The sequence below is a fragment of the Atractosteus spatula genome, chromosome 4, assembly GCF_055471065.1.
Source record: "Atractosteus spatula isolate fAtrSpa1 chromosome 4, fAtrSpa1.hap1, whole genome shotgun sequence".
NCBI classification, from domain to species: Eukaryota; Metazoa; Chordata; class Actinopteri; order Semionotiformes; family Lepisosteidae; genus Atractosteus; species Atractosteus spatula.
Window position 1 is genome coordinate 2,820,923 of NC_142709.1, and position 21,798 is coordinate 2,842,720.

General features: G+C 37.0%; 1 protein-coding gene across 5 annotated transcripts in view; it reads left to right on the plus strand.

The window, feature by feature from the left end:
- The window catches only part of pspc1 (paraspeckle component 1), a 51,762-nt gene that overhangs the window by 12,753 nt on the left and 17,211 nt on the right, over positions 1-21,798 (plus strand). For 3 of the 5 annotated variants that reach the window (XR_016090917.1, XR_016090918.1, XM_088912650.1), the window contains exon 6: positions 1,260-1,365. Coding sequence is in view for 3 of the 5 variants with exons in the window: in XM_088912650.1 (XP_088768776.1) it covers positions 1,260-1,365 (106 nt within the window). In the remaining 2 variants the exon portion in view is untranslated. Of the gene's footprint in view, positions 1-1,259; positions 1,366-10,888; positions 10,947-13,631; positions 13,802-16,068; positions 16,954-21,798 lie in introns of those variants that run through there. The other 2 variants (XM_088912647.1, XM_088912648.1) reach the window with 1 other exon arrangement.

Consider the following 21,798-nt stretch of genomic DNA (forward strand, 5'->3'; position numbering starts at 1 on the left):
TCCATTTAAATTTGAGTGTCTTCAGTATGGCAGTGATGGCAAATCTGACCGTGAGTCAATGTACACATACTAGTATGTAATAATTTCAGCTCGGGGTGCGCTTTACTTTTTCCTAAATGACTGACATTTACTTACTGTTAATTGGTTATTTTGCTTTTTTATTGTTTTTGATCCTCTGTTCTCTTAACTTCTGAATGTTTTAAAATGCTACACAGGCTTTATGATGTCATTTCTGGCAATTGTAAGACATTATTCCAAGTCACTATGGTCAGATAATCTCTATATAAGCACAAGTACTTATACCATGCTTAAAGGAAATATTACCAATTCCATTTAAAATAGGATTTAATATGATTAAAATAGAAATATATTATAATGCCAAAAATAGAAAGTTTTAATGTGATCAAAAATATTTTAGTACTGTTTTTGCAAAAACTTTAAGACATCAAAGACAACACGAAGTCACCCAGTTTAGCAGTTTCTGCAATGGAAGCTCACATATCCTGTTTGAAAATACCAATGATATAACCTTGCTGTGTAAACGCTGTGGCTGCACATTGCTTTCTAAATATCTTTTTACTTGCGAAAACAGTACTGCTACAGTTTCTATTTTAAATCTGTGTACAGAATACATCAAACTGGAGCCAAGAAGATATTGACAAATACACTGGATGTGGTACAATTAGGTGTTAGGTTTTACTTAACATCTATTAATTACTGTGCTTTGTGCAAAATATGAAAACATTGCTAATTAAAATTAACTTGTTTACGAATGAGTAATTGAAACGACATCAAAACATGGACCCCGTTAAAGGTCTTTGTAAAATAACAGTAATGCAGAAGTGCATGGCTTGTTGTGCCGCACGAAGTTAATAGCTGTTGCATATGCATAGGATATTTCTAACGACGTTGTACTCGGTGCCGTAGAGCAAATACAACTGGGGGGAAAAAAGACTTGTATTGAACATGTCTCTTGTAAACAGGAGATTGTATTTCTGACAGTTCTGTGAAATTAGCGAGCAACATCTGTCATTGGTGAAATGTGATCCGCCGTGCTGCTGTCATGCTGACTGTTGTATGGCACGTAGCAGTGCAGCGGCTACCGTTCTTTTCACGGTTTCCGGCGCAGAGGCTCGGCACTCGGTGGGAACCGTTTCGCTTTGCGCACCGGGGGAAGGGGGGGGTGGAGCCTGACTGCAGGCCCGTCTGGTGGCTCAGGGCTCCTGTCCTGACCGACGGCGTTCCCGCTGTGTCCGCAGGCACGAGGAGGAGCGGCGCCGGCGCGAGGAGGAGCTGATGCGCCAGCGCGAGCAGGACGAGCTGAGGCGGCAGCAGGACGGGTTCAAGCCCAACTACATGGATAACGTGAGTACAAGGCAGACCTTCTCCCGGGGCCCAACTGAACCTGAGGGGCGTTGGCTGCCAAGGAGAGCCCTGAGCTGATGTGCTTCCCCCCCCGTGTGCTTTGGTGAACATTTGTCTTTCGCATACTTGAGAAGGAGACCTGTCGTGTAATCGAGTGTCTGTTTTAGTGTTTCGAGCGCATCTTTCTGGAACACCACAGATCGGATGTAAAGAAAACAATGCCCACCTTCCTGTTTTTAGACAAGCCACTTAACAAGTGCCTATTCCCATAACTGAGTCAACAGGGGCTGAAATTCATGCCATTTTGTTTTGTAGCTGTCACACTGCGTATGTAGGTTAAGTGGCTGTTATGCTGCGGTTCCAGCATATATGTCAGCTTTCATGATAGAAATGGTGTCAGATGTGCTCATGTCGAAGTTTGTGCCAGTGTGCCTTACATGTAAAGTAACTCTTAGTCAGTTTTGAGTGAAGCTGCACAGCTACACATTTTTCTGCAGTACAGTACACCTTTTATTGTGGCCAAAGCTATTGAGAGGCTCAAACGAGTTGATCAAGTAGTTGCGATATTGATCAAGAAGTATTGTAAAGTTGCTTCCTGCCTGCACACTGAACGATAGACTGCTTATCCTGATGATGCCATTAAATGATGATATGATTATCATTAATATAGTTTCCTTAAAGAAGTTAGACTCATGGCTTACAGCAGTAGATGCTGTATTGTCAGCTGTGCCAGTGTGGCCTGCTAGAGGACCGCAAGCAGAAGCTGTGGTATCCCAAGGGTTTAGTTCTGTACTTGGTACTTCGAGAGCCTGGAATATAACCTGGGCTGCTATATGAACAGGATGGGCATTTTTCCAGTTGTAAATTACTCATTATGGGTAGCCGAAGTCTAAAATGTAGGACATCTTCATAGAAAAAGATTCTATTTGCCAATAATTAAATGACGTATAGATGTTTTTAAAATGGTCCGTTCCAAGTTGGATGTCCGATACAGTAATTCCTCGATTTGCAGAATTTAATGTTCTATGAAATCTTTTTTTGCAAGTGACAATTCTCTAAATGGAAGTTTCTTCGTTTCATGCCATTTTATACATACAGTCCTACAGAACAAAATCGGGATTCTCCTCTGTAACATACATTTACAGTGTAATCTTCTCCCTGTACTCTTTGTATACAGAATTAGCCAATGTCCTTATAGGACAAGATTTTCATCCTACCGCGCAACAGATGCACAATGTTGCACAAGGCTGTTTTCATTGTCCTTTATTTTCCCCGCTGTATATGACATGAGGCCTGTTTTGCACTAGCCTCAGACACTTAAACTGCTCTGATAGCAAATGCTTTACAGAACCTTTGCACTTATGCTGCCTCTCCCAGGATGCTTTACAGATACAGGGGTGAAGCGCTTAAAGGGTCTGATAAAAATGAAAACAATTTCACCCCCCCCACTGGTGTCTGTGTAACAACTTTCTGTTTAATTGCATATCTTCGCCTTTGTACAATCCAAAGCTAGCGCAACAAGTTCCATTCTCTTACATGTTTTCATTTTTAAGGGGATTCTTGAAACAATCTGTGAAAAATAATTTGAATAGTTTATGCACGTGCTGTACAATTTAGTCGCCGACATTAAAGGTGGCCGCTTGCGAATAAAACGCTGAATGTGTTGATTGACGGTCTGTTACGAATTGTTTGCATCGTGCATACAATGTAATGTGTTTAATTCCTTATCTTTTAATAGTGTTTCCCATCCCAAAGTGCTTTACATGTAACTTGTCAGTGTGACACCCAACTCAGTGTCGCACAGCAATCGCTGTGTGCCTCACTACCCAACAGATACAGGGAGAACTTAACCAGGACAAGTTTTGGGTAATCTATAATGATCAAGTAGTCAGAACCTCATTTTAGCCAAACGCTGATTTCTGGTCACCATACTGGGGTCCAGTGGAAAGAGTTTGTCCATCTCGTCATCATCCAGGTACAGCTTGATTTGGCTTTTGTGATCTGATGAAATTAGGCTTCAGCGTAGCAACACTGCTGCCTGAAATGGACTGAAGTTAAAGGTGGTTTCGGAAACAAATTATGGATTTTACTGTATGTAATTTGCAGTGTTTTGTTCTAAAATACCCAGTGTGCAGTTTTAGATGCAGGTTGAAACTACATTTTAATTAACGTTTTTCAACTTTTATTCCCATCTCAGAGTATTCCTTTGTACAAATTCCCCTTTCCATAAATTGGGGGATTACTGTATCTAAAATCTATCCCTGAAATACCAGGAATGGGTGTTTATCTGTAGCTGTTCTTTTCAGTAAATGTAAAAAAGCTTTATGGTATTTTTTTACTTAAGTGAAAAGTAAAATAAAGATTGAAAGTAAAGTGAAAAGTAAAGAGTAAGATTCTGATGTGTGCTTTTGTGAAAGTTTTGCATTCAATATGACAAAAACATGCACTAGTTAACTGCATGTTTGATATTATTTAGATTGTTGGTTGAAATTATCCCTCTATTTTATTGAAGGGTTTTTATCCTAAGAGAAATTATCTTGAGCTTGAAAAAACGGCTTACTGCCAAAAACAACATAATATTGTTTTTCTTGGAGATGTGTTGAGTTATTAAATATTCTGTTCTTAGACGCAAGACACATTGAGATTTTGAGACTATTTCTGTGGGTATATATTAGTACTGAAAAATACACAGATACAGATTGATTTACCCTGTGTCCTTCTCCACCATAATTTTTAAAAAACACCTTACTTCATAATGAGTATGTAGAACACCTGCATACTTCATTCCAAAAATGTTCATCAAAACTTTAACTAGACATTAGTCTTTTAATGCTTGTATGCAGTATTTTGTGTGTAATGTCATGATACTGATTTATACAACCATTCCTTTCTACCTGGTATTATTCAGCAGTCTCTTATTAACAGCTTCCCTTTATACATGGCAAAGCTGTTTTGACATTTGAATCACAGAAATGGTTTAGTGCTGTAGATTTCCATATTACTTTCTTACTGGGTTGGGAAAACATTTTTTTTTTAGAGATTTTCTTAACTAAAACAGTTTAGAATTTTAGCAAATTAAAGTTAAATTGTTTTTTTTTCCAGAAATGTATTAAAGTGGCGTTGGAGATTCTTTTGAAAGTGGGGTATCGATATATAGTGCCATATTGTCTTGTAATACTGTGCCTAACTTTGTGACTTTTTTCTTTCATTGTTACCTAAAGATCATAAAGGCTGACGGCGGAAAGTGGCTTATTAAACTGCTTTCACTCCACTGTGCTATACCTAGGATCAATAAGCTGGCTGTATAGAAATATATTGTCCTCAGAACCAGCATTAATAAGTAAATGTAAAGGACTGAAACTAGTAGAAATTCTGATCAGCAGATGTACAAGAGGGAGGCTTGTGCATAAACAAAGCTTTCAGACTGAACATCATAAATATGCTATGGAAGCTTACTGTAGAAGAGTTTGATGATCTGAGTGCATTCTATAATGAAATTTAGTATTTCAGAGTTATTTGTGCCATCTTAGCCAGTGTTACTTTTATGATGGTAAGTATGCTCTAATCAAGCTTTATTTTTTGTGTTGTGGATTCCACAGTGATTGTAGTCCAATGACTAACTCAATTTTGGGAGGATTGAATTAAAGCAGATATTTTAATATGAGACCTTTGCACCATTGTAATATAAAAAGTTTATATAAACATAAAAGTATTTTAAACATTTTTAAGCAGACATTTTAAAATCAAACAATTGTATGAGTCAGTTTTCTAGTTTCTTGAACTTAATTTCTGTATTTTTGGCACTTTACTGTCCCAGAAGCAAATTTCTATGAGACATGTCTGAGTACTTATTCTCTGACAGCAGTTGAAATTCATAGTGCAATACCACCTTAGAACTGAGGTTATTTTGTATCCCTTTGTAATAATATGAGAAGGGTTTAATAATATGCTGTTTATATAGTGATCTTCTATATTTACAAGGGGTTCCACATATTTCTAAAATTAATGGTGTTTACAAAAACTGTTCTAATACCTTCCTGAAGAATGTCACAATGTGTGCGAACCTTTATACACACAGACATAAGTATGGAATGAGAGTGAAAGTTACTTTAGTCAAGTCATTTAAGTAATGCTAGCACATCTGAATTTACTTTTACTAGTTTTTCTATTACTGTATGCCCAGTTGTGCTCCAAGAATTACATTTTAAACAATTCTGCAATCATTCCTGTCTATTCCATTCAAGGCGTTCAATACCACCATTTTCATACCTCACCATTCACCTGCATAGACTATAACATTTTCTTTCATCTTTCACTAGTATGTGCTTTTCAGTATGTGCATCCATGCAATTCTATGTCTTACATAGGATGTTGCATGGTTTAAGTCTTTTTGTCATCTCAGTGTTTTTTGCCTGTTTAGCTAGTTTAATCAGTATTAATCTAGTACATTACTTATCTTTTCTTCCAAAGGGTGCTGTCTATGCCCTACTATATTATAGCTTAAATAGTTCATCTGAAGATTCTATCTTTTGCGTTTAACATGTGTTTTACAACGTCCTTGCATATCTGTACCTACTCTACATGTCTGCTTTTATAACAAATTATTTACATCCTTAGTTTACATTCTACACTCCACCTGTCACTTTGTTCAGAGTATGTTAATTCAACTCCTGTCTTTTCATCACTTTTATATACTTCTATGGAGAACAGGGCTATTTTCTCCATTCACATCATTATCCAAGTTTATGGAGTTAAATTGCAATCCTCAAATCAAGATCTTTTTCGAATCAAAACTTATAGATGCTTCTATAAGTAGTTAAGCCTTGTAAAGCATGTAACTTTGAAATTCATCTTTTATGTTGATTGCATGGTCTGATGCATGTACTTTATCCTCACTTACTTCATTTTTTAAAATCTAACAGGCCTGCATTTTAAATGGATGGATCTGTAGTCTTCATTTGCATTGTGTTAATTTTACAATACTGCATTCTATTGTTATTCTAAGGTTTTGCTAATAGTCACTGAGCAAGGAACTCTAGGATATTCCAGTGAATTTATTTGTACTCCACATAATCTCCCATTTTCCATTTATATTATTTAGCTTTATATTAAGTTTTTTTTATATTTTAATCATTGTTGTTCCTAGTGTGGTTTTATCAGATGCATAATCCCCTGATATTCTCTGAAGTATTTCTTCTTGCCTGACTATGAATGAATCTTTTTTCATATTTTTGGACCCGCTTCACAAGTGTGGTGATTGTATTAACTTTTTGTCTTTGTTCTTTAGAACTGCTCTAAGTGCTTTCAGTGAGTCATTAGTTGATCTTTACTTTTGAGAGTTTATCCATGTTTCTTCAAAATGTACGATGTTAAATCTTGTGACCTCCCTAATTCAGTTACCCAAATCGGCTAATTTGCATTTTAGATGTGTCAGAACTCGTGTGAACAATCATTTTATCCAGTTTTTAAACTTGCATACCATGAAGTGCCGTTATGTCGCGAATGATCCTGGATAAAAGTTAACTTGGTGATATCAAGAGGATCTACATCTTCACATGACTCTCTGAGGGTTAAAAGTTAAGATCTCGAATGGTGCCCTTACTCCTTGCACCGAGTGCGTCATTACAGCTGATTTCTCTTGAGGTACAGCATGGTATTAGAGCAGTGCTTTCAAGTGTCATTGTCTATGCATTGCTTAAAAACACTGCGACTTCTGCTCGACTAGTAATGTGTTGGCTCCAGTGAGTAGTTTGCCAACTTTTAATTATAATTTCTGATAGCCTTATAGTTGAGACGTGGGCCAAGACGACGACCTTGGACTGAAGCCCCCTTTTTTCCCACCTTTGAGTGTAAACGCGAGTGAATTTCTAGCAGGGTAAATGTATTAGTAAAGCTTCCTGCTGTTTTCCACATTTAGACTTTGCGCCTGTTCTTAGGACGATTCATCTCAACCCCGTACAGAAAGCTAAAGTAAAAAAATATTAACGTCCAAACTTTGGTGGGGGGAGTTATGATTGCAAAGGATTTAAAATAAAAATTATACATATTTTCATTGTTAGTGGTCCATCTGCACAGTAAATTTAGAAAGCTTTATACATACCCTGACAAGCAAGCATAATGGACAAATATGAGAAAAATTAACTCCATATTAAATTCTTTATAATTGTTACTGGTACTTTATTTATATTCCTTAAAGGTTGTATGATTTTTTTACTTTTGTGGATTTATGAAAATATTTTGCATCTTGGGTTCAAGCCCTTTCCTTTGTTTGTAACCTGATATTCATGAGTTCTTTTCTTGGCTCTGAAAACTGCCATCAAATCTTTTGCATGTTTTTTGTCTTAAAAAAATCTGTTCATTTAGAAATGTCCATTTCCACAACCAGCCTTTTTTGTGTATGACCCTGCTATAATATTCTGGGTTATGTTTCTTGGGTTTTCAACTCGCAGTGATATTTTGGATGAAATTGGAAATTAGTTATGAAGAAATGTGCTAATTTTACAGAGTCAGAGTTAGCGACTCATTCATGTTTTATTTCAGGCACTACCTTGTTGGCGTGTATTAACAGACAGCCATACTGTATTTCAGATGTCCAGCCTAGGATGGAATCTGGCTCTATGGAAAACAAAGTTAAAGTAACTTCAGCACAGCCTTAGGGCAGTAAATATTTTAACTTCGAACTTGCATCAGTATCATTACCGCCATCTCGCCTTATCTCAAAAGATAAACTAGACTGACCCAGGTCAGTATTGTGATGAGACCCCCACCAAGGAAAACCATGTGGCTGGGGTTGGTGGACCAATTAGACAGTTCACTAAAAATGTCCAAGGACATTTTACTATCCTTTGGTTAACACGAAGTTCTGACTGGGGCCGTTACAAATTCTAGTGTACTGTTCTTAGAGCAGTTAACACTGGTGTCCAAGCTAAATGCTACTACTTGCACAGTCTGGCCTTCCTCAGTTGCCCCTTAATTCAGGTGGCAGAATGCCTCACTTTTCCACCTGGTCTGTTATGGTGGGGAGAGGCACTTGCTGGCCAATAGTGGCTGTTGCACATCACCCAAGTGAGTGTAGCGTGTTCCTTCATATATGTAAAGTGATTCGGCACCCTTTTAGATAAAAAGCACCATTTAAGGATTTGTTAGGTTATTTAAAAATATGTCAATTTCAAGTGGCAATAAAAATTCCCTGTATGGTAATTTTAGATCTCTTCATGAAAGAAATTTACTTATCTCTGCAGGTGGCTAAAGGCCACTGCTAATGCCTACTGCTTATAAGTTTTACAAATGAGCGCACATCCTTGTGTGTGCTGTCATTCAGCATGGAGTGGTTGTATCCACATTCTTCACAGGACTTCCCATCGGCAGTTAATTCTCACAGGGAGGAAGTAACAGCTGCACGTTTGTGTGGTGCCAACTCTCAAATGAGGCTGGTGATTGGGTAAGAGTTGGTGTTAAAGTGTTTAGAACAGGGCTTTTTATACCACTTTAAAAAAAAAATCCTGACTTAGTGTGCTGTTTATCTTACATTTTGAATTACAATTTCTGTATGGATGCTTGTTCGTCTTTTTTTTTTTGGCTCAGCATGTAGGAAGATTTATCATACAATGTTTAAAGAAATCTGCAGTGTGCTGAGTTTTAAAATTGAAGTTCCGAATAGTCTTACTTGCAATGTAAGTGCCTTCTTGGAAAAATACAGAAACTCTAAACATTAAAATGTGTTTTTTTCTCTTCTGAAGTGTTAAGCCAGACATCAAAGCTTGTTTATCTAAAACATGAACCCACTGAAGATGTTCGAGAGAGGATTGCATTGCATCAAGCACCATACTTTTCTTCTACTATGTGAAATAATGTATTTGTGCAGTAAAAAAATAGTATTGCAATTTGCAAATAGATATCTTGAAAGGGAATCTGTACTGCTTAGTTTTGACACTGCAATCCATTGTTTAAAGAATCCCATGTTCCTTTGCACTTGTGCATAAAAAGCACCTGAAATGATGCCACTCTCCTACAGCAACTATTCAGACACCCCTCTTCATCCAGCCGGTAGTCACCTCTGTTGCACCTGAGATTTTCCAGAGGTTGGCAATTAAAATCTGCTCTATAGACGGGACATGAGAATGGGTGACCAGTGAAAATAAGGGTTCGGTATCTGCAAAGAGGTGACTTTAAATTGGACATTTTATGCACAAAACTAACAATTAAGCACATCAGAGGGGAATGCTTGCAAATCTGTTATGCTTATGTGCTTGAAAACTACATAAGTATATTTAGAAATAGTAGAATTAACATCAGGTGTATGGCAGTGTATATATGGCAGTGTTACCCTGAATATTTTAAAGTAGGTGTTACATGTTAAACCTTTAACAGCATAATGTACAATGCCAGTTTTGCTAAAAGGGTTTTAAAAAGAACTGATACTTTTGGAGCAGTATTTTTAACTTGTTTTAACGTCATTTAAGCAGTTGTGAAATAATATCAAGAAATCCAGAAGAAATTTTGAATTGCTGTTCTCTTAAATGGAATGGCCTGATCTATTCTAAAAAAAAGTTTGTAAATCCATACCTCTGTTTTTAAAATGTTAATCTGATTCCACAGAATGAGTTTAAATGAGGAATAAAGATGATCCACTATTTAGTTTCCCAACATATAATGCAGTTTAAAGTGTTTAAAGATTTTTTAAATTCTTTTGAGAGAGCCTCCTATGACTGTGTTCTAATGACGTTATGCTAACAATGGATGGACAGTTTCCTTCAGGTAAATAAAAGTAGTGTTCCTTTAGTTGGTTAATAAAACTACAGTTCAGATCCAGGTATTTTTTTATTTCAATCTGGAATGAAATGCAAAAGTGTGGATCTAAAAAAAAACTGGGTGTTTCCCTTATTTTTGTGTGTGATATTAATATATACCTTCAACTGCCTCTGAGCACCTTACCTCCTTCAGAGTACAGCTCATAAAATAAAGGAATTGGGTGCCCTTTTCACACACTGAAACTCTTTTACGTTGAATGTTTTCAAGGTTTGTATCTGTTTTTAGATTCTTGAAATGGTAATAAGTTGTGTTGGATGCTAAGCAGATCTTTTTATCACCCTGGAAAATATTCAATCTGAAGCAGTTTTTGGTGAACAGACTCTCAAGGGGTCTCACGATAAACATAAATTAGCGAATGAAACATTTTCATCCTAAAACTGCTGTGTTTGAAGTTTTGTCTGGAAAAAGTAACGTTATTTCTATAGCGTAATTACAGCTGTGATTAATGATAAATGGTTTATTTAAAAAAAAGTGTTGTTCATTTTCCTATATATACATATTTATGTTTCTATGACTCAGGCAGCATTTTCTTATAGTTGGAGTTTTGTCATTTTTTTAAATTTATATTTTGCTTTTCAAAACGGAAAAATTGAATGCAAATTTCCTGTTATGTGGACTGAATAATTACCAGGGGTCCAGTTTAAAGTCTTATACACACTTACCTTTGTGTCAGTACTGTGTTAGGTTGACTCTGCAAACTTTCTACTTCCAGAGAGAACAGGAAATGAGAATGGGTGATATGGGTCCCCGTGGAGCGATTAATATGGGAGGTAGGGACCTGAAGTCACGACAAAAGGCGGCTGTGTTGGGCTTCTTTTATGTCTTGTGCAATGTTTGGGACTGTACATTATATGCAAATATGTGATCTTGGTATCTCTGAAATGGCTGTCCATACCTATAACCCAGTCCAGCTCAACTCTGGTTTTCTGTTCCCTGGTGCCTGATTCTCCACGTGCAGTGACAAAATTATCGGCATGATCATTGCCTCTCTGCTGCCTCTTCACTCAGAACCTCCTGTGCCATTTGTCAGCTAGTCACTAGTGCGGTGGGTTGAACTGGCAAAGTGGCTTGACTTGGTCGACGTGCTGCTGTTTTCTCCCAGGGCACCTTGACCCCCTCATACATGGGAACTCCTGGGGTTAGCTGAGGTTTGAGGTGCAGAGCATCTTATTAGTGAAGTACGGATTTCAGGTTGTTTTCTTATGAATCGCAATGCAAATTCGTTTTCATCCTCTATGTAAACCACAGGCAATGTACATATACATTTTTTTTTTATTCGATCAACTGTGACGTACTTGCCTTGATCTGTAGTCTCTACGTCCACAGGTGCAAGGTTTTCCGTATTCCTTAAATGCTGTAGTCGTGTATGCTTTTCGAAAATTACATAATGAGCACTGAATCTAAGGAAATTAATGCTGTTAATTCAGTATACATTTGCAGTGATTTATTTTTATTGCATTTCACCTGCAGTTCCTGTATGAGGTTAAGATCGGCTGCTGCCCATATGTGACGATTCCTACCTGGTCAGGTGTTCACCACTTTTCGGTTGGATGTAATGAATGCAGTGGGTTCTTCTACTAGGAGAAATTTATCAATTATAAATCAAGAACTTCGAGTACATTTTTTTTTTGCTGAAACTGTCAGTTAAGTTCCATGTGCTGCTTCATTCCACCATGTTCCCGCAGTGTCGCCTTTATTGACGTGTGCAGGTGTAATGCTTCCAAACACTTTTTTTTCTTCCAAAAACAGAAGAGAAGGCTGTTTCATTTCTTAAATAGGAAAAGCATTTGGTACCAGGTGGCTTGGCCATCACTCAACGTCCCAAACCCTGTTTCTCAAAGACACTCTGAAATGCCCCTGAAGCGCTCTCATGCGTCAACTCATTTCGGAGATTTCATTCTTCTTGTTGCCTGTTTTAAATCATTCTCGCATGACCTTCTGAAGCGTAAAACCTGCGGCTTCCATCTTTTCTGTTGAACTTCACTAATGTGTTTTGTCTGAAAAATCTTACCATGATTATATATTTTAAAGCCATTGATCTTATTTTTGTATTTTGTGCGTCTGCTCGGGACATCACTGTACTTCCCTTTGCATACGAGTAAACTAATATGGTTGAGAAAAATATGAGAAATAATATGGTGCTAATAAATAATACTAAGATGCAAACTGGAAATTTGAAGTTTAACCTCAAATTGTGTGCCTTCAGTTCTGTTGCTCATAAATAAATCAGACTTTCAGACATTTTATTGCATAGCATGCTGTAGATAAACAAGAATTACCAGTTTCAAATCTCATTATTTTTACTTTGCATTACCTATGTGATTCTTGAATGAAATATATGAAATCCTTGTAAAAACTGGAAGAACTTTTAGGCATTGAAACAGTTCTTCCCAAATTGTGCCGTTAATGTTTTAATGTAAATGGCTTCAAAAGGCTTTGAGGTAGTTTCATTCTGCGTATTATTCTAAGGAAACTCGAATACAGCACCAATCACATTGTATTTAGTACTGAGCTTCACCTATGTTTGAAATGTGCTCCATAATGTGTCTTTGGTATGGTTACTTTTCCACAACTATAATGTGAGGCTCCGGTTTTGTAAGGTGCTGTTCATGCTGGAAAATCACAGTAACTGTTAAACGTTTTCAGTTTGGACACTTTACTCTCCTGGAGAAATTTGTCTAAACCCATAGTTGTGCATTATTCACAAGTGTAACCTTAATTCCACAAGTGGAACCTTAATTCTCAAATAAGTTCATGTGAAACAAAGGGTATGTTTCTTGAGGACATAAACTTCATCACATCCTTCTTAATTCTAAATGCGAATTTTGAAATTATTTAGGTTTGAAGCCTTTTCTTGTCTGTCTTCTATACTTTTTTGTATAATTGTGTTATCGGTAGCATATTGAAGGACTTCAGACTGTCATACAGAATTTAAAACACTGCTGTGGTATAACACGTACTTGGGCTGTCTTGTAAGTGGTACTAAATGTGTGTGCGCTTGCCAGTGCATCACAACATTAAGTTATATTCTGTAACTTGCAACTAGACTTATCACTTCTTTCAAAAAAGTTTTAGGATGTGTTTTAAAACCAATTTGTCCGGTGCAAGGTGAGATGCCTTTGTATTATTCCTGATGTTATGCTACCAAGAAGGCCTTTTAAAGATTTCATCTTTATATGTCCATTTTTCTTAGTTTCACATGGCAAAAAAAAAAACATTCCTCAGTTTGATGGAGTCTGTTGCGTATGCTTAAAAGCGCTGCTTCAGGAAACGTTTGCTCTTACTACAGGGCAGTTTAATGTGCAGTCCCAAATATTTTAACCCTCGTCTTTAGATTTGAGATAAAATAAAAGGAGCCTCACACAGTTTGTCCTCCACTTTTTACTTTTAATTCTTTTATACTGCTTTAGCCTGTCGCCTATCGCTTTGAGTAAAAGAACGATTGTTTTGCATAGATACTTATAGCCCAGCAGCTGCTGGTAACCAAGGCCCCCCTCAAATGATGGGTATGAATATGAACAACAGAGGAGCAATCTCTGGCACTGCATTGGGACCTGGTCCTGCCATGGGGCCAGAGGGAGCACCAAACATGGGAACGCCAATGATACCCGATAACGGAGCCATGGTAACGTATTCATGGAATCATTTGCTTACTGTGATCGTTTTTTTTCCTTCCTCCACCCAACCTCCCCCCCCCCCCCCCCCCTCCATCGCGGGCATTTGTACATTAAAGTGTGTGTCCTGGTAGAAGAAGTGTCCACATGGGAGCTTGTTCCTCCTAAAGATCAGGGACCGGTTATGAGTGCTCTTAGTGCCTTCATGCAGAACTGAAATGGTATTTCACTTCGGAGGACTGGCGCGGCCCTGGAGATAATGGATGCCATCACAGCTGATCTTTGGCATTTTAAAGCCTTTAAGCTTGAATACAGCATTTCTGTATATTCTTCAGTAATTCTGTATCCTGGTGTGCTCAGCATACCTCCTATCATCCAAACTTGTAGCATTAAAACAATTTTTAGCGTTATTGTTATTTTATTGTTCATTTTTGACATTGATTTTTAAAGTCACCATCTTATTGCATTTACTCAGCTGATCCCTTCTTAAGTTTGCCATGTATTTCAGAAGTGGATTAGGCTTATATGCATCAATCTATAACAGTCTATTTAACGTTTTACTCGCCAGGCTTTTATTTGCCTGTTGTTAGTTTTACCAATAGCACCCCTCTCCCATAAGAGGCAAATGAGGACCATCTGTGCATTTCACCAGCAAGCCAACCTGTCAAGAGTCCATCATATGATAATGTGTTGCTATTGCGAGATCCCCAGTGTTTTACTGTGTGAGAAGAAATTTATATACAGAAATAACACAAAATTACATTTGTGAAGGGTGTCATTTTAAAAATCGGAAATCACCTGTAACTTGTAGTTGCCCTGATTTCTTGTTCATATACTTTAGGGAACTTCAAAATATTTATACACATTTGGAGTCTTCAAAAAATAACTACTTTTATGTACTGTATCTTCATAATAGAGTTGCTTTAACAGCTGCGAAATAGACACCACTAGGCTTTAGGCAGTACAGAAGAACCGTAGGTTTCAGCTGCACATGGTTGGCACAAGTTCTCAAGCAGGAATATGATTTTACTTGCATAGACTCACCATGTACATCTTCAAAATTAATAATTTATTGCCAGTTACTTAGATGTAAAACATTTCTTGAAGACTATAATCCAGTTCTATAGGTTTTTAATTTGAGTTTTTTCTTTGGAAGAATGGCATATTTCTTTTATCTTTTTTATTGTTAGATTCTTTTTACTAAAGCTTGTAAGAACATGTTTGCCATTCTGTTGCCTTATTTCGTTGGAATGCGTTCTCTTAACCTTATGTCTTCATAAGACATTTATACAGCCAAAGCTAGTGTCCGATCTAGCGATGATTTAAACTCAAATAAAGGGCAAGTAAAAATGCTCAGTGATCCTGTGGCTTTAAGCCAGGTTTACCCATTTTTAGCCCTTGTTTTTTTGCACAAGCAGCACATAAATATGCTTCATATGTGCGGTGTTCTGTATTCTTAATTACTTAAGAGTTCAGTAAAGCTGTATCCAGCAAAATATTCATTCACACTTAAACATTTATGGTCTTGGAAGTTCGGCCTTTCTCAGTTTTAATCTCTTCAGGCATTTTTTTTTATCTTGCATTTAGTCTGTACTGCTGTATAGTCTTGTAACAATTTTAATGTATAATATTCTTATCAAGTATTACTGGGGTATTATTTCATATGGCCTATAAAATCTAAATAGTGATTAGAAATGTTCATCATAGACTGGTGGTAAAAGGCATCAGAGAGGCTGATATAATAATGCTCAAGGTGGCTTTAATGGTTAAAAGTACGTTTCTTCCATAGGCTGAACTGTCACTTCTGTAGTGGTTATTGATATGAAAATATGAAGCTGCAGTCTGAAAGTTCAGACACTTTTATCTTGTGCTTTAATGCATTATGCTAAAGATTTAGAGTATATGGATATCATAATGTCCGAAATGAGCCTGGAGACTCTGCCCTTCTAACGCCTTTTCTCCACCTTTATTTTTTTTAATAATCTATAGTTGGCTGTAGCAGTTTAGATTTTGAGTGCACAGGACTTGTCAGGGTAAAGCTTTTTAACAGTGAAGTTTACAAGCTCTCATTGATCAGCGATTTAAAAATCTAAATAACTAATGAAATGACTCCTCTCTTCCTTCTCATTGTTTGTTCCTGGTACTGCTCGGACTGTCTGCTGACCTTCCTGACGGCAACACTTGGAATATTGGAATGTTTTTAATCCCATTATTTTCCTGGCTGTCGTGGCATCCATCGACGGACTGCATGTTCGTACTCTAACCGAACGCGCTGTAGCGCAATGATAGGTTCCCGCAAGGCGGCCCCCCGCCCATGGGCTCCCCGATGGTCAGCAGGCCTGGTGTTGAAGCTCAGCAGGCACCGATGGTTGGTGCTGGGGCTGTGGGGGGCGGGCCTGGGGGCTTTGGTCGGGGGAACCAAGGGGGCAACTTTGATGGACCTAACAAGCGTCGTAGATACTGAGCTTTCCGAGCTCTTAACGTGCATTCCAACTTTTCTACGGAGAGTAGATACTCCTTCGACGTCCGCTCAATGTTACTCTTTTTATTTTGCAGATAGTTTTAGCATTTGTTGTCAGTGTAATTTGCTGCCTAATTTGTAGGTATCATGACTCCTGCGGTGTAGCAGCACAAATATTTCTATTGGCAAGTGATGAATGTGGACATGATTTTGCTGTATCTTGTGCAGTTTTACCGGAAATGGAGGAAACAAACAAAAAAAACTTGGCAAGACTTTTAGACTTCCATTATATTGAAATCTAATCATTTGCTGAAGATCCACAGCTGCCTTTGGCTGAGGTGAAGATCTTTTAGAGTTACTGAAGTCCTAAAAATTGTGAGGAAAGTGACAGTTATTTTCACAAATGAAATCCTTTATTTTAACTTAAAGCCATGGATATAGCTCTGGACTGCTTTCATCATTTTCAGCCCCATGTGACCGGGATGTTTCTTTACTTTGTGATATGTATTTTTTTATTTTGATTTAGTTTTGATCCTAATCAAAAGCTGCATTGGTACTTTTCTGTAGTTAGTGTTTTCAATGTAAAATGCATGCATTTATTTCTTCTAGGGCATCAGTACTTTATCTGTGGACAGTTTTGTTTTTCTTTTCGGTCAACGTTTTGTTCTAGCAATACTTTAACAATAAAATAATTTGAAACACTAGTTGTCTGCAGTTGTACTTGAAAATGTTAATGAAACTCAGTATCGTTATCTCATATAGATTGCAGTTTGGTATCATCCATACTACTGGGAAGTATTTGATACATAAAGCCTTCTACGTGCTTGTAACTAAAAATTATTTTTGGCACTTTGGTGTGTTTTTCCTTTGAAAATGGCTTTGCTTGTACACTGGGAAGAGGATTGGAAAAAATATACAACTGTCCTTCCTCCTGGCATTTTGTAATTCTATTCATTCAAAGCTGAATGATTTTAATTTTTTCATCTTTTATCTTAAGATGATCTTTCTAGTAGTGTTGATGGATCCCTGGTGTAACCTAAACTAAATACCTGTGAAGCACTGACACAAGGTGAGCATCTAAATCAGTTATCCTCTCAAACCATGGTCATTTTCAAACCTTTTTCAATAATAATGGCACCAAGGAAAATCTCTTGGTAATCAAGGAAATAAATGTTTTCTACATAATTGTGCATCCTGTGTACTTTTTAAGTATCTGCGGCAAGTGGAACTCACTGTGGTTACTTGACAGTGGGAAGAAAAAAACATACTTTTAATTCTGTATTATGGATTTTATGTAAAACTGAGGGTTGGCTACAATTGTTTTTGTTAATTGTAACGTGTGTATTCCTTCAGTAAAGATAAGTAGGTCCTATATAACAGTGTGGGTGTCTCCTGTAACAAAGTTAGGGTTACAGTACTATTTTCAAATATCCTTGAATATCCATGTTTATTACAATATCCCAGCATGACGGAGTCAACAATTAAGTACCTCATTAGTGAATATCTCAATTCAATAGAGTAATTTTTAAATGAATTATTTTTTTAACTAAGTGATTATATTCCCCACACTAAATAAAAGCTTAGAATGTAATGCCATTTCAACAGAATATTCATCTCATTTGATCTCAAAACCTTTATTTTCCTTTATCTAAGTATTTTTTCCTGTTGAAATTGTATTGGTATGGTTTTGAAACTTGCTTTCAAAGAATCTTTTTCTCCAAAATATTAAGATTTGTTATAGGGTATCGGCTTATACATGAATTAGGAGCAGCAGAATGTCAAAAAATATACTTCCAATCAGATAATGCATTTTTGCAAATGTTATAATATGTAAAACCTGTTAACTGGAAAATAAGACCCTGTCTCTGTGCCATATGTTACTTGCTTATCCTTATTACGATGAAAAATAAGTATCATAAATGGTTACACTAGGCCTAAATTAATGGGTGAAGTACAGTGGCATTCAAAATACACACAAGATGCTCTTTAATGTGTGTGGTTGAGAATTAGGAAAGATATTACTAACTGAAATTAATATTGTGTGTGCACTTTCCATTTTCATAATTGTAGTTGTCTTAATCTCCATTTTGTAGTCATCTGTGAGGATATAAAGATCAGTCCTGAAGCAAAGGTTTTGATTATTTCAAATAACCCTTTTCTGCTTTTTGTATTCAATTTCATTGTTTTGTTCATTTACATTTTAAATGTGTCCATTATACTTAAGTTATCTGTAACTTATCTGTAATCAGTTTCATGAAAATCAGAGGTCTGCTTAGAGATTTTAATGGTCTTGTAAGGCCATTTTCAATGAGTTAAGTATGTACAGTACATGAGTTAATGGATACAGTATATTGAGAGACCACAGCAAGACCTTTCACCCAGGAAAACAGAAGATAGTAGGCACTTCCCTTGTGGACATTGTAAAAGCATGTCTAGTATGTATTGATGCGGCTTAGTCACAGCTACTTAGGCTGCAAACAACAGTATGCCTGTGTCCAAAATCAATCAGTTCATGATGTTTTTAAAAGGTGATTTTTATGCTTTTGTGAAGCTTTTAGTTGAGGATAAAACACCTTTGCTGCAGATGACAAAAGCTTTTAGTCATCATACTAAACTGTTTGAGGTATTCTTTAGAAATGACTATCTGCAATGCCCGATGTTTAATTGTAGCTATCAGATTATTTTTTGAAAGTGAGGTGGTGAAAGTGAAAACCAGTTTTTACTAATGAAGTTATGAATTTAAACAAGCACAATACCTCGATTGCGAACCATAGGCTTCACAGACCCACAATATAATATTAAGGTTTAAAACTTTTTTTAAAAAAAAATCGTATTTATATCCCATGTGTCTTAGTGTCATTTGAACTGGAATGGAAATGGGGTCGAGAATAAAATAAGTAATGCAAGCCTCAGTGCAAAATAAATAACCAAATGTGTTATAACCAAATGCTTATTTTAAAGGCTTGAAAGTTAAAAAAAAACATTTATAATGTCCACATCTAATAAGGACATTGCAAACGGTCAGTTTGCATAGTATGAAAGTTTTTTTTCCTCTAAACACAAAATCATAGAAAACTCAATTACATTGCTCGTCATGCAATTATATTTTAATGTAAAGACCTTGATTCGTTCTGAAAGGTGCTGATTCCCAGTGTTTAGTCTTGGGTTTCATGTGTGACTTGGGTTGACTGTAGTATGTATTGGAACTGAGGCGTTAGATGGCCTTTCCTCCAGTACCCCCAGATTTGTGTGGTTTGGGGTGCTTGTATATAAAGTACGTACCATATGAAAACTTACTCCATGCACACGCATTTGAAGTTTCTTGAAGCACAGATTTGTTCAAATCACAGATCACTTCAGCATTAGCATTTGCTGAACTAGGTCATAATTTTTTACTGTGATAATTTTAGCAGTCCTACCTTCTCCCTTTTAATACTGATGAACTACTGTCATAATTTAGTATGCTGTACGTTCGTCTGTGTTACTCAGCTTCATTTTTGTTCTGCGTTAATTAAATGAACTCCGCTTGGGATTTTAAATGCTTTGTGCTAATATTAAATTGAACAATGCCAGTATTTGTTGAAATACGATTGGGCAATAATACTAGTTTGCACCAGTTCCTGGGTTTTTATCTACATTAAACCCCAGATTTGGAATTTTTTTAGTTGCCAGGCCCTTAAAAGCTGCTTGAAGTATGTCGTGGTGGAATTATCATACTGGCAGTTTTGAAGTTTTTCTATGGAGTAAATTTCAAAGTGAGTTGCTTTGTAAGAAACTGCATGCAGGATTGCACAATCACTTCAGTAATGTTTTTCTTTTCACAAAAGCCGTCTACCCCCTTGTTGTTGCTTAGTTTTTGAATTTTAATTAGGTGCTTTTTATGCTTCCTTCAAATTTTCTGATCAGTCTTCCAAAGCACAAATTAGCATTACCTAACATTTAGAGTTCATGTGCGTTAAAAAATGCGAAACTGTCAAAATGAATGCTCTAATGAGTCACAATAGCACTCAATAGCTGTATTTTTAAAGGCTTTTGATTCAGCCTAAACTGTTGCGATAGCACTGCTGTTAGGGAGAGCCCATGGTGCAGATCTTTAGTCCTGAAGACGTCACAACCAACATCTCACTGACCTGTAGTCTCTTTGAATTTTTCACTTAGCTGGTTTCTGTGATGGCAGATGTAGTCTCTTATACTATGAAAGGGTTTTTTAGGGCTAATGTTACGGAAAGAAAACGTTCATATCAATGACCCTGCTAATTGCAAGGGCCTAAAGGAATATGCAGCTGCAGCTTTGGACAAAACAGAATTTGCTAAACCTCACAGAAGTCAACAAAGCATCTATTTTGTTCCATACTTTCATTTATTTTTGACCTAAAATGTATTTAGATCTTCATTAAAGTCTTAGAAAAATAATATAACCTGATTAAACAACACATTGACGTAAGATATATTTAGATTTAACAGAATGGTCCAAAAATAAATATCCTCATTAGGACTTGCATGCATATTCATTGAATTCCAAGGTTTGTGGCACCTTCTTGAGCAGCAGTGACTCCAACTCCAAAGAGACTGATAATTACAGGAAACATGGTTTCTATTACTCTTGGCACAGCTGACCCAAACAGCGATACTCCCGCCACCATGCTTGACGCTCATGAGGTTCCTCAGTTGCAAGGCAGTTTGGCCAGAAAGGTCAACGTTTGTCTCGTCTGTCCAGAGAACATTCTTCCAGTCGCCTTGGAAACTTGTCCAGTGCTCTTTTGGTGAATTTGAGATGGGCAGATTTAATATCCTCCCACGATCATCATTCCCATTCTGTCTCTACATCAGTTTCTAATGTCTGAGGCACGATCACGAACATTAGCCTCCGCAAGAGAGGCACGCAGATCCTTAGACCTAGGCTTACTCTGGGGCTCCTAGTGATTTCTGAAATGCTTGTCTGCTGTGCGTCTGGAGAGATCCTGGCAGGATGGAAGGACCCTGGGCAGAGTCGGTGTGGTCTTGAATATTTCCTGTTTGCAGACTCTTGACAGCGGACGGATGGTACCTCAAAGATTGAGAAATGGTGTTGTAATCCTCTCTAGACTGCAGCACATCAGCTCCTTTTCTGATGTCCTCTGAAATCTTTTATCATGGCATGTTTCTGCTAATTGTATGATGACCAGACTCACAAAGTGACCAATATATGGGACAGGGCTGCTCAAACTCAGTCCTTGTTTATATATCGCCCAATTGCTAATCACCTGGCTCTAATTCTTATTTTTGCTGCATAAACTGGGGGTTCATTTATTTTTTAAACATAACCCGTTTTTTCCCTACTTTGCCATTACGTCTCAAAAAGCAATGAATTGGTAACCCTTAAACTTTTTCGTTTACGAAAAGAGCAATTTTGATTAAACAAGGATGTGTTGAAAACTAAAACTAATTTCCATGAATGGATTAGGTTGTTACAAACCTCGCAGACAGCACTGTTCTTGGACCTACTCACACCATGTGCATTACACGTTTTAATGATTTTCCCCTCTAAAATACAAATCCATATTTAAT